The following is a 14042-nucleotide window of genomic DNA, read 5'->3' as shown; positions in this document are numbered from 1 at the left end:
CAAGGATGCCATGGAGCTGCTCTGGCTCCATTTCAGAGCATTTTAGTCTCAAAAGATTGAGGCCCTTGTTTCTTTGCTGCACCCACCCTCAAAAGACCACTGCCACCCCTGCGCACTGAGAGGAGAGCAAAGCCCTCCAGTGGTCAGCTTGGTTTCAGGGTTAGCTCCCCCAGTGGCTCCTTGTGTCTGGCTGTGGGATGCTTGGCTAGAGGAAAGGCATTCCAGGAGCATCCCTCTGTCCACTGAGAAGGGCTTGCCAACAGCTACTGCTCATGTGTGCACTGACCTGGCAGGGTGACTGATGCCTAATGGCTGGGCTGCCTGTGGGGTTTTAAGCACAACTTAGAGGGTGGAGCTGCCTTCAGGAGGAGGTGTACTCCAGAAGCTGGAGCGAGTGAGTCTCTGCTGGGGTTTGCACACACTCCATCTACTTGCTGTTGTGAAGTAAATTCTTTATTTTTTAATCTTTTAAATATTTCTTAACCTGGCTGGACAAAATTTTATTGCACCAGTGAAATTCCCCAAGTTCTTCCATACTTTGAAGAGTTTTAATAATTCCTGGCGACGCTTTTCCTGAGGGAAGCCATGCCCTACCACAGAGTCCTTCGCCTGGTCCTGTTAATGCTGTGTGGCATCGTGGTGCCTGCTGTGCTTGCAGGTAAGGAGCTTTGTTTGCATTTCAAGCCCAAAAGCATGGGTGGTCTTTTACTAATGTGCCTGCCTCTCCTCTATTGCACACCTCCTCTCCCTCCTCTAAAAAAGTCTGTATTTACTGAGTTATAATGAATGGAAACTAGTTTTGGGATCACTTGTGAGAATGTGTTCACCACCCTGAGACTAAGCTGCTGCTGGGGAGAACATCCTTTGTAATTTTTCCTAAGCAGAAGAGCAATAGCACCTACGTGGGCATTAGTGGCAGTAGTAGATCAGGACATGCAGATGGAGAGTTCTCAGCAGCTGATGGGATAGCCTGTTAGCTTCTAATGGCAGGAAGAAGCTACAGTTGTGAAAAGAAACTCTTTTCTCTGGCTAAAGCATATGTGCCAGTTTCTGGTTCCTTCTATGCTTCCTGCTACAGCAGAGGACTTCACAGCTGCTGCTGTAAGTAGAAATGGGAAAGCATCTATGAATACTCAGCTTGATTGAAAGCTGAGGCATGCATCTAAATGGAATTTGTCTGGAGCTGGATGTGCTGGGGCAGGTGGCAGTGCTGGGAAGTGTGCATGTGGCTCTGACTCCAGTGAGGTGATGGGAACAGGAATAAGTGAGACACTGATTCTGTGAGGCACTGTTTTTTAAGGAGATGATTAGTAATTCTAGTCTTATCTGCTCCTGCCTTTGGAAACTCATGAGGAGCTGCTTCCTTCAAAGCCTCTTTCATTAAGTGGAGGTGAGGCTGAAGGAACCGCTCAAGCCAAGAAAATAGGCAAGAGCACAGTGCTTGTTTTCCTGAATTCCCATCCTGCCTTCCAAGATCTGGAGCAGAGCTGGATTACAGTCCCCTCCCAGTTTATGAGCATCTTGCTTAGCAGGGGGATCCTGACCAGCCATTCATTTCTTGTTAAAGGAGCTTTCACGTGAGTAGGTGAATTTATCACTGCACCTAGCTGGGTGCAAGAACAGAATTGCTGTGGCTGATATTTCCCCCACAGATCCTTCCCTTCTAGGATGCCTTCTTGCTGGGAAATCTTCAAAATAACCAAGAAATGAGCACTAAGAAGTGATGTTTTCCCTGTCAAATCCCGAGCTTTGATTTCTGTGTAGTGGAACATTAATTGCTGAATCCCAGTTTCAGTTTGTAGCTTGCTTGTGCTCCCAGAAGCAGTGTCAGTGCTCTTCCCCAAAGCCAGGTAAGGTCTTAACTGGTAACAGTACTTCACTCTGCAGAAAGTGATTCATTCCCATGAAAACTTAATCTGCTTCCTGCCTGACCTAGGATTCCTTTTACACTGTTTTGTTTCCAGTATTTGGTGCGTATTTGTTCTGCCCCTGGCCTTGCCAGCTTTCCTGTGTACTTGCCCTTGGCTCAGCATCACAACCATGGTCTGTAGCTGTCATTGCCTCCCTGTGTCACTTTGCTCCTGTGAAATACTCCACGTTCACTTGATTCCTTTTCTGGGTGAGTCACGCGTGTGCAGTGAGGCCAGTAGCTCTCGAAGAGCTTTATTCTGATGAATGCAGCATTTCGATCCTGGGGTGTAAGAGAGTCTCCATGCTTCCTCTGTGGCATTTTAGAGGCTTGAGGCCTTTAAGAAGTTTGTTCTCTACTACCTCAAAGCAGGACATGAGGACCAGCATGTATGATAAGCCATCCAAGGAGCAGAACCATTTTCTGCTGTGTTAGAAGTGAAGTTATTTACCCCCAAAACAGGGCTTCTAGTGCACAGTGGAATTTTTTCTGCTTTTCACCCCATTAGCAAAGGAAATTTCCTGCCTTGGGCAGACAAAGAAGGGAAGGGCATGCAGACAGCCCTCTGCTCTCCCTGCGTACACATGCAGCCCTGCCTTTCTGTAAACAAGTTTATTTAACATTCATCAGAACCGCAGTGCTCTGCACTGCTCCACACTCCAGCTCCGGCATTTGCACATCACAGGCTGCCCTTTGTGCTCCCCATGAAGGCCTCTTTTCATCCCTGCCCTGGCCCTGTGCCCGCTGCAGCCACCTGGGGCTGGACAGCCTATTGCTGGCCTCAGAGTTCACCCAGCCCCTGCCCTCCCATATCACCACCTTATGCCTTCCATGGCAAAGTCCTCCATGGTGTGCAGGAGTGGAATCTGCCTCGGAGAGGGCTGATGCCAGCCATGCAGACCCCAGGTCCAGAATGAGTCTTTCCATCTTCATTGGGTTTGATTTTAACACAGTGGGGTCTCAGAGCTACCTGGTACCAGAAGCCTTGGGTAAGTGCTCAGTTCAGCAAGGCATGAAGGTTCTCCACTGGTAGTTGAGGTTCCCATATGGATATAGTAGTTGGAGCACTTTTGGGGTGCTGGTGGGTTGCATATCTTGATCTGGCTTCTTGCCCAGCCATTCCCTTTTCCTGGACAGTACTCTGTGACTGGAGAAAGTGTGATTATCTCCTCAGAGTTACAGAGCTCTTTCTGTTGTCCCATTTGTCAAAGATGGGGGGGACACAACTGGCTGAGGCTTTAATGCTCTTTGTCCACATCATCTAGGTGCAACAGGAAACAGAGCCAGCTCAAGGACTTTCTGCACACCCAAATCATAGAATCATACAATAGTTAGGATTGGAAAGGATCTCAAGATCATCTAGTTCCAACCCCCCTGCCATGGGCAGGGACACCTCACACTAAACCATATCACCCAAGGCTTCATCCAACCTGGTCTTGAACACTGCCAGGGATGGAGCATTCACTACCTCCCTGGGAAACCCATTCCAGTACCTCACCACCCTAAAGAATTTCTTCCTTATATCCAGTCTAAACCTCTGCTGTTTAAGTTTCAACCTATTACCCCTTATCCTATCACTACAGTCCCTAATGAATAGTCCCTCCCCAGCATCCCTGTAGGCCCCCTTTAGATACTGGAAGGCTGCTATGAGGTCTCCACGCAGCCTTCTCTTCTCCAGGCTGAACAGCCCCAACTTTCTCAGCCTGTCTTCATACAGGAGGTGCTCCAGTCCCCTGATCATCCTCATGGCCCTCCTCCGGACTTGTTCTAACAGTACCATGTCCTTTTTATGTTGAGGACACCAGAACTGCACACAATAGTCCAAGTGAGGTCTCAGAAGAGCAGAGTAGAGGGGCAGGATCACCTCCTTTGACCTGCTGGTCACGCTCCTCTTGATGCAGCCCAGGATACGGTTGGCTTTCTGGGCTGTGAGTGCACACTGCTGGCTCATGTTCATTTTCTCATTGACTAACACCCCCAAGTCCTTCTCCGCAGGACTACCATGAATTTCCTTTTTGCCCAACCTGTAGCTGTGCCTGGGATTGCTCCAACCCATGTGTAGGACCTTGCACTTGGCATGGTTAAACTTCATGAGGTTGGCATCAGCCCACCTCACAAGTGTGTCAAGGTCCCTCTGAATGGCATTCCTTCCCTCTAGCGGATCAACAGAACCACACAGCTTGGTGTCATCGGCAAACTTGCTGAGGGCACACTCAATTCCATTGTCCATGTCAGCAACAAAGATACTAAACAAGACCGGTCCCAAAACCGATCCCTGAGGGACACCACTCGTTACTGGTCTCCAGACGGACATTGAACCGTTGACCACAAGTCTTTGAGTGTGACCATCCAGCCAGTTCTTTATCCACTGAGAGGTTCACCTATCAAATTGATGACACTCCAATTTAGAGACAAGGATGTTGTGTGGGACAGTGTCGAATGCTTTGCACAAGTCCAGGTAGATGACGTCAACTGCTCCACCCCTGTCCATCACTTTTGCAGCCACGTCATAGAAGGCCACCAAATTGGTCAGGCAGGATTTCCCCTTAGGGCAGCTATGCTGGCTGTCACCAAGCACCTTTCTCTTTTTCATGTGCCCTATCATGCCTTCCAAGAGAATCTGCTCCCAGATTTTGCCAGGCACAGAGGTGAGACTGACTGGTCTGTAATTCCCCGGGTCATCCATTTTCCCCTTCTTGAAAATGGGGGTTATATTTCCCTTTTTCCAGTCATCAGGAACTTCACCTGACTGCCATGATTTTTCAAATATGATGGCCAGTGACTTTGCAACTTCATTCACCAGCTCCTTCAGGACCCGCGGATGGATTTCATCAGGTCCCATGGACTTGTGTACATTCAGGTTCTTAAGATGGTCTCGAACCAGATCCTCATGTACAATGGGCCCAAGGTCTAGGTTTTCACAGTCCCTGCGTCCGCCTTCCAAGACTCGGGTGCTGCGGTCAGAGCCTTTGCCAGTGAAGACCGAGGCAAAGAAGCCATTCAGGACCTCAGCCTTCTCCAAGTCCTGTGTAGCCAGTTCTCCCGAAAGCTTCCGGAGGGGCCTACATTGTCCTTAGTCTGTTTTTTAGCCGCTACATAACTATAAAATCCCTTCCTATTATCTTTAACATCCCTTGCCAAGTTTAGCTCCAATTGGGCCTTAGCTTTCCTAACTTGGTCCCTAACTACCCGGACAACATCCCTGTATTCATCCCAGGCCATCTGCCCTTGCTTCCACCCTTTATCAGCCTCTTTTTTCTTGTGAATTTTTCTCAGCAGCTCCTTATCCATCCAAGGAGGTCTCCTGGCCCTCCTGGTGCACTTCCTTCTAGTCGGGATGCAACACTCATGAGCTTGTAGCAGGTGATCCTTGAATGCTAACCAAGAGTCTTGGACCCCCTTGCCCTCTAGGGCTATATCCCATGGAACCTTACTAAACAGGTTCCTGAATTGTCCAAAGTCTGCTCTCTTGAAGTCCAGGGCAGTGAGCTTACTGCACGCTCTTCTCACTGTCTTGAGGACCTTGAATTTGACCATCTCGTGATCACTGCATCCAAGACTTTCCTGGAGAGTCACATTTCCAACGAGCCCTTCCCTGTTGGTGAGCACGAGGTCAAGCAGGGCACCTCTCCTCGTCGGCTCCTTTATTGCTTGCAGAAGGAAGTTGTCTTTCACACAATCGAGAAACCTCCTGGATTGCTTGTGCCGGGCCGTACCGTTGCCCCAACAGATGTCAGGGTGGTTGAAGTCCCCCATGAGAACAACGGCCTGCGAGTGTGAGGCTTTTCCTATTTATCTGTAGAGTTCTTCATCCACAGGTTCCTCTTGATCAGACGGTCTGTAACATATCCCCACAGTAATGTGTCCCATCACCGATTTCCCCTTAACCCTGACCCACAAACTGTCTGTTAACTGATCACCTGTCCACAGACAGAGTTCCATACTCTCTAGCCTATCCCTAACATAAAGGGCAACTCCCCCTCCCCTCCTACCGGGCCTGTCTTTTCTAAAAAGCCTATAACCTTCCATTCCAACACTCCAGTCAAAGGAGCCATCCCACCATGTTTTGGTGATGCTTATTATATCATAGCCCTGTAGATGTGCCCACATCTCTAATTCCTCTTGTTTATTCCCCATGCTACGGGCATTTGTATAGAGGCATCTGATCCGAGCTCCAAATGAAGCCGGCTGAGTGGCTGGAGCAGCTAGAATATTACTACATTGCTCAGAGTATTTATTATAGGTGCTGGCAACTGACTGGGTGTGTTGGGATGGAATGATGCTCCCCTCCCCCAACGCTACTAGTTTAAAGCATCCTTGACAAGTCTGGCAAGCCTCCCAGCAAAGCCACTTCCCTTTCTTTATCAGAGCAGTTCCACCAGCCCCCAGTAGGCCTGGCCTACAAATGTGGGCCCCATGTCCAGGACACCCAAACCCTTGACTATGACACCACCCTTTTAACCATTTATTAACCTGTCCAATCCTCCTTGCCTTTGGAAGGTCCTCCCCTGTGTCTTGGAGAATTGTCGAAAAGACTATCTGAGCTCCAGAACCCCTGACCATCTCTCCCAGAGCTCTGTAGTCCTTCTTTATACTCCTCAGGCTACTACTATCTGTATCCCTAGCACCCCCATGTATCACTAGAAGCGGGTAATAGTCCGTGGGACTTACTAGAGCAGGCAGCCTCTCCACAACATCCCTGATCCGTGCCCCAAGTAGGCAACACACCTCCCTTGCAACCGGGTCAGGCCGACAGATGAGCGCTTCTGTTCCTTTCAAGGCAGAGTCCCCTACTACTACAACCTGCTGCTTTTTCCTGGTGGCACCAGTAGAGATCTTCTGTACCAGTGCACCAGCCGACTGTTTCTGATGCAAGTGCATTTCCTCATCAGCCCCCTGCAGGACAGCAAAGCGGTTCTGGGTGGGTACAGCAGATTTAGGAGGAAGCCCCTTGCTTTTAATTGCTCTCTTCCTCCTTTTGTTGTTTTTTTTTTTTTGTTACTAATTCCCAGCTTCCCTGATCAACAGCCTCCTTCTTTCCTCCATGAGTTAGAGGGGAACCTTGAGGCCCCTGTGCTGTTTGGTCCTGGAGCAAGCAGTCCTGCTTCCTCTCAGCTTCCCTGACATCTTGCAGCTTACTGACAGCATCCCGTAGCTCAGCCACCTGCTGGAGGAGGACCTCCATCAGGGAGCAGCGAGCGCAGCCCTGCCCATTCTGCACCTTTCCCTCACCAGACCAGTGCAGGCACTCTCTACACTCCAAGCTCTGCAATGCAACCTCCCCACTTACTGGCTCTGTCTGGGTGCCTACGCTGGCCACCACTGGGGCGGCCAGGGCAGAGCTCCCAGACCGGACCCTGGTCGTACAGCGAGTGCTCACCATCCTGCTCACCTTCCCGCGCAAACTGCCTCGACCCACTCTGTTTGCCTGCTCTGTTCACTGCACTCCCCGGGTAGATTTTTAACCACTCACAGTTGGTGCCACTCCTCCTGTCTCCGCCCCCGGTGAGTCACCTCCTCGTGGTAGCCGAGCTCTTTGCAAGTCCTGTCAAGGACTTGAGGCTCACTCCTCAGTGGCTCTTGTCGCTCTGTGGTGAGGTTTCTGGATGCTGATCTCCCCTGGCTCCGCTCCGGTGTTACAAGCATCCTTTCTCAAGCTACTCCCCTCAGCAAGATCTTCTCTGCTTCTGCAGCCTCCAAACCCAAGTAGCACATAGGCCTAGAGTGCAGGACAGTTGTGAAGAGCTGATTTTTATATTTTGCTCTCAGCAAAGCCAGCTTCAATTAGCTCGTCAGAATGCATACAGGGGAAGAAGATGGAGCAGGAGACTTGCTGAAAGAAAACTTACATAGCAACTCGTGTCTTCATTCTCAACAACAGGAGAATATAAGTCTATTAAGGAGTTTTTAAAGTTTGACTACTAGAATGTGGTAAGTAGTAAATAGGTTTTGTCAGGCACATGTCTTTAAAAGATGTAGTTGTTGTAACAGCATATCTAGACTTACTGCAAGTCTTTTTAGACCATTACCCAACCTTGCTCTGTACCACCACTCCTTAAAACTTACACTAGTACCAGTTCTCAGCTAAGGTTACTGCTGGGTTTGGAGGTGGAGAGTGAGGATGAGGAAGTGCTGAAACCAGACGCTGTTAGGAAGAGTACTGGTCCTGGTGAGGGATCTCCAGGGATGAAGATGTTAGATGGCCTCATTTGCTTTGCCTTGACGTTTTGCTGTCTGCCTGTGGGCGAGGGTCTGGTGTCTTGAAGGATGCTTCAGATTTGACCAGCTTCCTCAAAAGCTATCACTGGTGGAGGCTCTTCCAGTCTTTTTTCAGCCATCAGTTATCTGGAGTGCTGGATACTGTGTCACACTGCTGGCAGCTCACCCACCTTCTCCCTGAGCATGGAAATAATGGTTTAATCAAGTTGCATTCGGCATCATCCTGTTTAGATCTGGCTACAGCCCATGTAGCTCAAGTCCTGCTGGATCCCTCATCATTCACAAGTCTTAGTGTATTTCTTTAAAGGGTAAGAAACTGGTATTTTCTTCCCTTTTCCTGGCCTCAGGTGTAACTAACCTGTGCTGGAGAGAAGGAGAAGACATGGTGCGGTATAGATATTTCCTTAAAATAAGGCAATTTGGGGTGTCAACATGTGGAAAGGAGGAGGTGCCATCCTCCACCTGGCCTGTTTTAAACCACTGGAATACCTTTAGCCTGTTTTTTTTCCAGGTTCCAGCTCTGACCAGTAAAGTCCCACTAACCAAGATTATTCCATGTCTTTCTCTTCAGTGCTCTCAAACTGTTTTACCAAGTGGAACAACAGCTGCCCTCAGTCTGTGCTTTAGTGCTGAGACAGGGTTCATGCTGAGGGAGAGCTGTTTTGTGTCACAGGGTCAAGGTTTCTCTCCCTTCAGAGCACCAAGGCACAAAGCCCTTGTAGAGGTGGTGGGGTTACCCATTTGTGTTGACAGCCCTGCTGCGCCTGCTGAGTTGCTCTAGGGTAAACAGACCGCGCGAGTGTACCCACTGGGTTTTCTTAGAGACAGGACTGGTCCTAAGACTGATGCTAGCACAGCTAATGCATGGCTGTCACCCAGGTCACCCATCACTGGTCTTGTGGTGATGTTTTGAGTGTGTTTCTTGATAATTCTTTATTTCTGCAAAGTTCTTGGTTGAACAGGGACACCATGCACTACCTTGCTTTGATATTTGGTTGCCAGCTCTCGGTTGCACCCCTGCACTTGAGATTGCAATGTGCTTGGGGTTTTATGCATGACCCCAAAGCCAGGTGTAACTTGCCCTTTCCCAGTGAAAGGCTGACACGGAGCCTGGAGCTGTCACTTGGAGACATTTGTTCAGGTGCACAGACTGTGTCCTCCTCTTCACAATCAGGGTGTCACCAACCATGCAGGTGCCCAAGCCTGGTTGCTCTGGTGCTGCTTCTCTCATAAATCATATTTAGAATCCTTGTTTCCTGCTCATGCACAGAGAAACCCAGCTCACGAGGGAGAGGGATGTGCAGTGGTCACACAGAACAGCAGCAGAGCACAGAACTGATCCTCTGAATTGGGTCCCACGCCTGTACTCCGAGCCTGTCTGTTGAGACTGTATCCAGCAGACTGGAACTGCACTCATGTCTTAGGTTTGAGACCTTATTAATAGTGTGTTGGGTTTTGACACGTAAGCTCTGAGCTTCTTCCTCACCCTTCTTGCTTTTACCAGAGGACTGAAATGGGAGTGTGGCATTTAATGCTGCTCCATTGTGGATCTCCTGCTCTCAGCCAGCAGCAGCATCAGTGATGCTCACTGGGATGACTGCAGAGGGGTGGAGGCATGACTCCTCCAGTTGTTAAACCCACTGGATGAATGGGAATAACTGGATGGGTGGCTGGGCTTCTCAAATGGACAGTAAGGGAGGCATGTGAGGGCACAAGCTGTTACTTAAGAGGGAAAATCAAAGGCGAGTCTTGGAAAGCAAAGCACTGGTTCCAAACAGGCTCTTCTGGGCTGCAGCAGCTTGCTCTGGGGGGACTGGCAGCATTGAGATGCAGGAACTAAAGAGGAGACCCAGCAGCAAGCCCTGGCTCTTGCTGATGTTGAGATGCAAGTATCTTACTTTATGTGTGCGCATGACTCTGCTGCTTCTGCTGACAATTCAGTGAGGCACTAGAGCGACTGAAAGGAGTTGTGTTTGCCTTGGTTGAAGTGCCATTAAGGTAAAACCACAAGGACTTGGGACAGAAAACGCATGTTTAGCACACTCTGCCCCTTCTGTGTGGGTGAATTGAAAGCGTGTTTTAATCAGATGAGGGGAATTAGCAAATTACATGTTCAGAAGCCATCCGGGACTCTATACAGGTCTTAAAAATCACTGAGATCATAAACAAATTAGACTGTTTACTCAGCTATCAAGCATAAGCTCTGTGCCCTGCTTAGAGAGAGCTGCAATAAATTTTTAGGAATGGGATGCACAGGAGACAGGGAATCTTTCCAGAATCTGTGAGTCTGGTTAGAGAAAGAGCCTTTGCACTGTGGTTGGAAAGGGTAGCTCTCCCTCCTTGTCCATTTGAGAGTGGGGAGTTGGGAAGACCCTGTCCAGATCCTACAGTCTCCCTGAATGGTGCCTGCATCTGTTATATATGATCTGAGCTAACATTTCCCCCCAGTTAATGTGAGGGTTCACTTGGCTCTCTTGGCTCTGGGGAGAAAAACATTCTTGGGAAGTGCAAGGACACCCTCCCAGCATGGTGTTCTCTTGCCAACTAGGAATGGCTGCAGTACTGGTGCTGGCCCTGGTGGAGTTGACACAGTCAGGAAGGTTGTAGCTGGAGGGTGGATCTTCTGTGCGGAGTTGCTCTGCTTGAGAAAGGAGCCTGGAACCAGGGCTTCACAGGCATTCCGTGCATTCGGTTTGCACCTAAACCAATGGCTTCCTAAAGCCACTGTTGTGAACTAAATAACTCCAGCTCTGCTTGGTTTCTTTCCCTTTTGAGTTCATTTACCCACTAAGTTCCAGATTTTACAGAATCGGAAAATGGTTTGGGCTGGAAGGGACCTTAAAAATCATCCCATTTCAAACCTTGCCACAGGCTAGGGACACCTTCTATTAGACTAGGCTGCTTAAAGCCCTGTTCAGCTTCTCTAGGCAACTTGCTTGGTATCTCACTACCCTTATAGTAAAGAACTTCCTCCTAATATCTGATCTGAATCCTCTGTCAGCTTAAAGCCATTCCCCCTTGTCCTGTCAGTACCTGCCCTTGTAAAAAGCCCCTCTCCAGGTTTCCTGTAGCCCCTTTAGGCACTGGAAGCTGCTCTAAGCTCTCCTCTTAAGGAGCCTTCTCTTCTCCAGGCTGAACCAGCCCAGCTCTCTCAGCCTGTCTCCAGGGCAGAGCTGCTCCAGCCCTCACAGCATCTCCATAGCCTCTGCTGGATTTGCTCCAACATCCCTCTTGTGTTGGGGGCCCCAGGGCTGGATGCAGGACTCCAGATGTAGCCAAACCACAGGATTTATAGAAAAGAAGTCCACTGGAAATTAGTACTTTCTAGAAGAGCCTCTCAAGATCTCAAACTGGGGGCTTGTTGGGTCAGGGTTAAACCTGACAGCTGTCTCACTGAAAATCCTGCCACTTTTATGGCTGTAGAGAGGCTTTTCTACATCTAGTCTGGAACGCTGTCATGTTCCTGAGTCTGCAGACAGCCTGGGATAGCTTTGGGGATGGTGGGAACAGCTCTGATGTGAGCCCTGCAGTAAGTTGTATTGGTGGGTTTCTCCTGACAGCACAGGTGAGTGTTCTGGTGCTGGTGTTCCTGTTCCTTCTGATGCGGGGCTTCCATGGGAGAACCAAGTGCAGTGGAACCCACTAGGATCAATTTTTCAGCTCACTCTTCTCCCATAAGGTGCCAGCTGCCAGCCAGAGGCAAGGAGGTTTCCACATACTTAAAGCTCTAGGGCTGGTGCCGCCTTCCTTGGTGGCCAGGCAGAGCCTGAGACAAGGCTTTGAGTGCCCCTGGTTCACCAAGAAGCACCATGCTGGAGCGGGAATGCCCAGCATACCCCTGTGCCTTGCCCCAGAGAGCCCAAGCTGCTTGCTCCGACTCCTGTGATGCCCTTTCCCAGCGCTGATACCTACCCTGTCTGTTCAAATGGGCCATGGTGCTGGATGCTCTTTGTTTTCCCCCTCCCTTGTTTTTTTTCCCCATCCCAGTGCAACATTCCCAGTGGTTTCAGCAGGGTTCTGTGGAATGTCTCCCGTTCCTGGCGGGGCCCACCTGAACAAGTCGGGCATTGACAGGGAGCGCTCGGCTCAGCCACACACAGACAGGGAGGGCTCTCTGCTTTGGTCCTTGACCCCACAGGGGAAGGAATAACAGGAGGTGAATGGTAACATCAAACAGAGCCCAGCCTGGCTTTCATCTCCCCAGCATGGCGTGGAGGTGGGCAGAGGGAAGTGGGGCTCCTGCCTGGGGAAGCTGTGTCCTGTGTCCTGCTTCCTTCCAGCACCTCTGGCACCCTGCACTGCACAGGCTGGTGGTGCAGCACAGAAGGGCCCTGACATGATGTGGGTTTGGCCAACACGTGTCCAGGTTGCAGGAATGTGTCAGCCCAGTCCCATGGGCATCCAAAGGCTGGCTGTGGCTGCTGGTGCATGAGCAGAGGCTGCAGGGAGCTCCCCGTTGTCCCACACGTGCTGTGTGTACACCAGGAGGCCTCCAGAGCCTGCAGCAGTGGTTGCAGCCTGGGGCACAGGCACTGCCCTCGGCTGCTCTGGGTTTTGGTGTTCTGCAGCCTCCTGAAGCCCTCAGGGCACCCTGCATCCACACCAGGGCAGGCAGCAGGGTGACCATGGGCACTTGTTTCTCAGCAGAGCACCTGCAGGGCCCAGTGCCCACCCTCTGGAACGAGCCTCCCGAGCTGCCCTCTGGAGCTGGCCCCATGGACACCACCACAGCCCGGCTCTTGGATGCCACAGCTTTCCCCCCATACACGTCTGAGCTGGAGCCTGAGGACACCACTCACCTGCACCAACTGGATGCTGGGGACGGTACATGGTGGCACCATGGGCACTCTGGGGATCACCCCAGGCTGAGGCTGTCCTCGCCCTGCAGTTGCTCTTTATGGGCCTGTTGCCTACCAAGAGGGGTTTGAGTCTCCTGAGGTGGCCTGACCAGAGCCACACTGCTGGGGATGGATGGGAATAGGCAAGAATATGGCTCAAGCTCTTTAAACAGGGAGTGTGAGCACCTTCCCTGGCTCCCGATCTACAGCAAATGCCTGTTGTATTGTGCTTTGAGCAAAGCAGTTCTTGGTGTGGGCACTAACGGGAAAGCTGAGTGCCAAAGGCCTGCTGTGTGGTAGCCATCTTGGTCACTGGCTAAGGAGCAGTGGTTGGCTCCAGCCACCTGCCCAAGGGCTTAATGCCACTGTCACACAGGATTACACCTCAGCTGCACTGGGACATGGGAACAGGACCATCATGGGCAGTGCATGGGGCTTGGGAGTGTGACCCCCATGGCCAGAGACATGCTGGTGTGGGTCTGACCCCCTAGCCCTTCCTGCGTGGGACCCACTGGCTATGCTGATCTCATACCATCTTGTTCTCTGTCCCTGCAGGGTCACTGGGACCTGGAGCTATCGGTGCCATTGTCATTGCCTCCCTCCTGGGCACCTCTGTGCTTGTGGCCTTGGTCATCATCATGCTGAGAAAGTTCTCTGCCTCCTGAACTCAATAAAAGATTTCTCTGTACCACACCAGCCCTTGGCTGCTCCTGCTGCCTGTCTGCCTGGCCTCCCTGGGGAGACATGCTGCCAGCCTCTGCCACTGTGCTGTGCTCTTGCCATGCGGACCTTTGCAGTGCACCCAGACCTGTCAGGTTTGACCACAGCAGTTGGGGGGCACCTGTGGCCGGGAGTGAGTGGCTCTGAGCTGGCATCAGCTGTCTTGGTTGTTGGTAATGGTGTTGGGCATCACCTTGTGCAGGTGTCCTTGGGAAGGGCTCTTTGTTTGGTGTAGACCACCCTGATACTTCCCTTGTCACCCAACCCCACGTTCACATTCAGCCCCACTCCCACCCCCTGCCTTTGGGCCCATTGCCCCCACCAGTTGCACTGGAGGAGACTGGGGAGGAAGGAGA

The 14042-nt window shown here is 50.9% G+C and overlaps 1 protein-coding gene across 2 annotated transcripts; it reads left to right on the top strand.

The window, feature by feature from the left end:
* The first annotated feature begins 382 nt into the window (after positions 1–382).
* On the top strand, positions 383–13648 carry SNORC (secondary ossification center associated regulator of chondrocyte maturation). 2 transcript variants are annotated; one of them, XM_031043708.1, is made up of 3 exons: positions 383–658; positions 12776–12952; positions 13522–13648. In XM_031043708.1, exons 1-3 carry the CDS (start codon positions 586–588, stop codon positions 13629–13631), a joined length of 360 nt encoding a protein of 119 aa, XP_030899568.1. In that variant the 5' UTR covers positions 383–585; the 3' UTR covers positions 13632–13648. The 2 variants fall into 2 exon arrangements, with proteins under 2 accessions (XP_030899568.1, XP_012982933.1); XM_013127479.2 differs by having other exon boundaries at positions 12773–12952.
* The last annotated feature ends 394 nt before the right edge of the window (positions 13649–14042 follow it).

Source organism: Melopsittacus undulatus, chromosome 6 (genome assembly GCF_012275295.1).
Source record: "Melopsittacus undulatus isolate bMelUnd1 chromosome 6, bMelUnd1.mat.Z, whole genome shotgun sequence".
In the NCBI taxonomy this organism is placed as follows: domain Eukaryota; kingdom Metazoa; phylum Chordata; class Aves; order Psittaciformes; family Psittaculidae; genus Melopsittacus; species Melopsittacus undulatus.
Note: the sequence above shows the minus strand (reverse complement) of the source record. Positions and strands in the feature narration are given on the sequence as shown.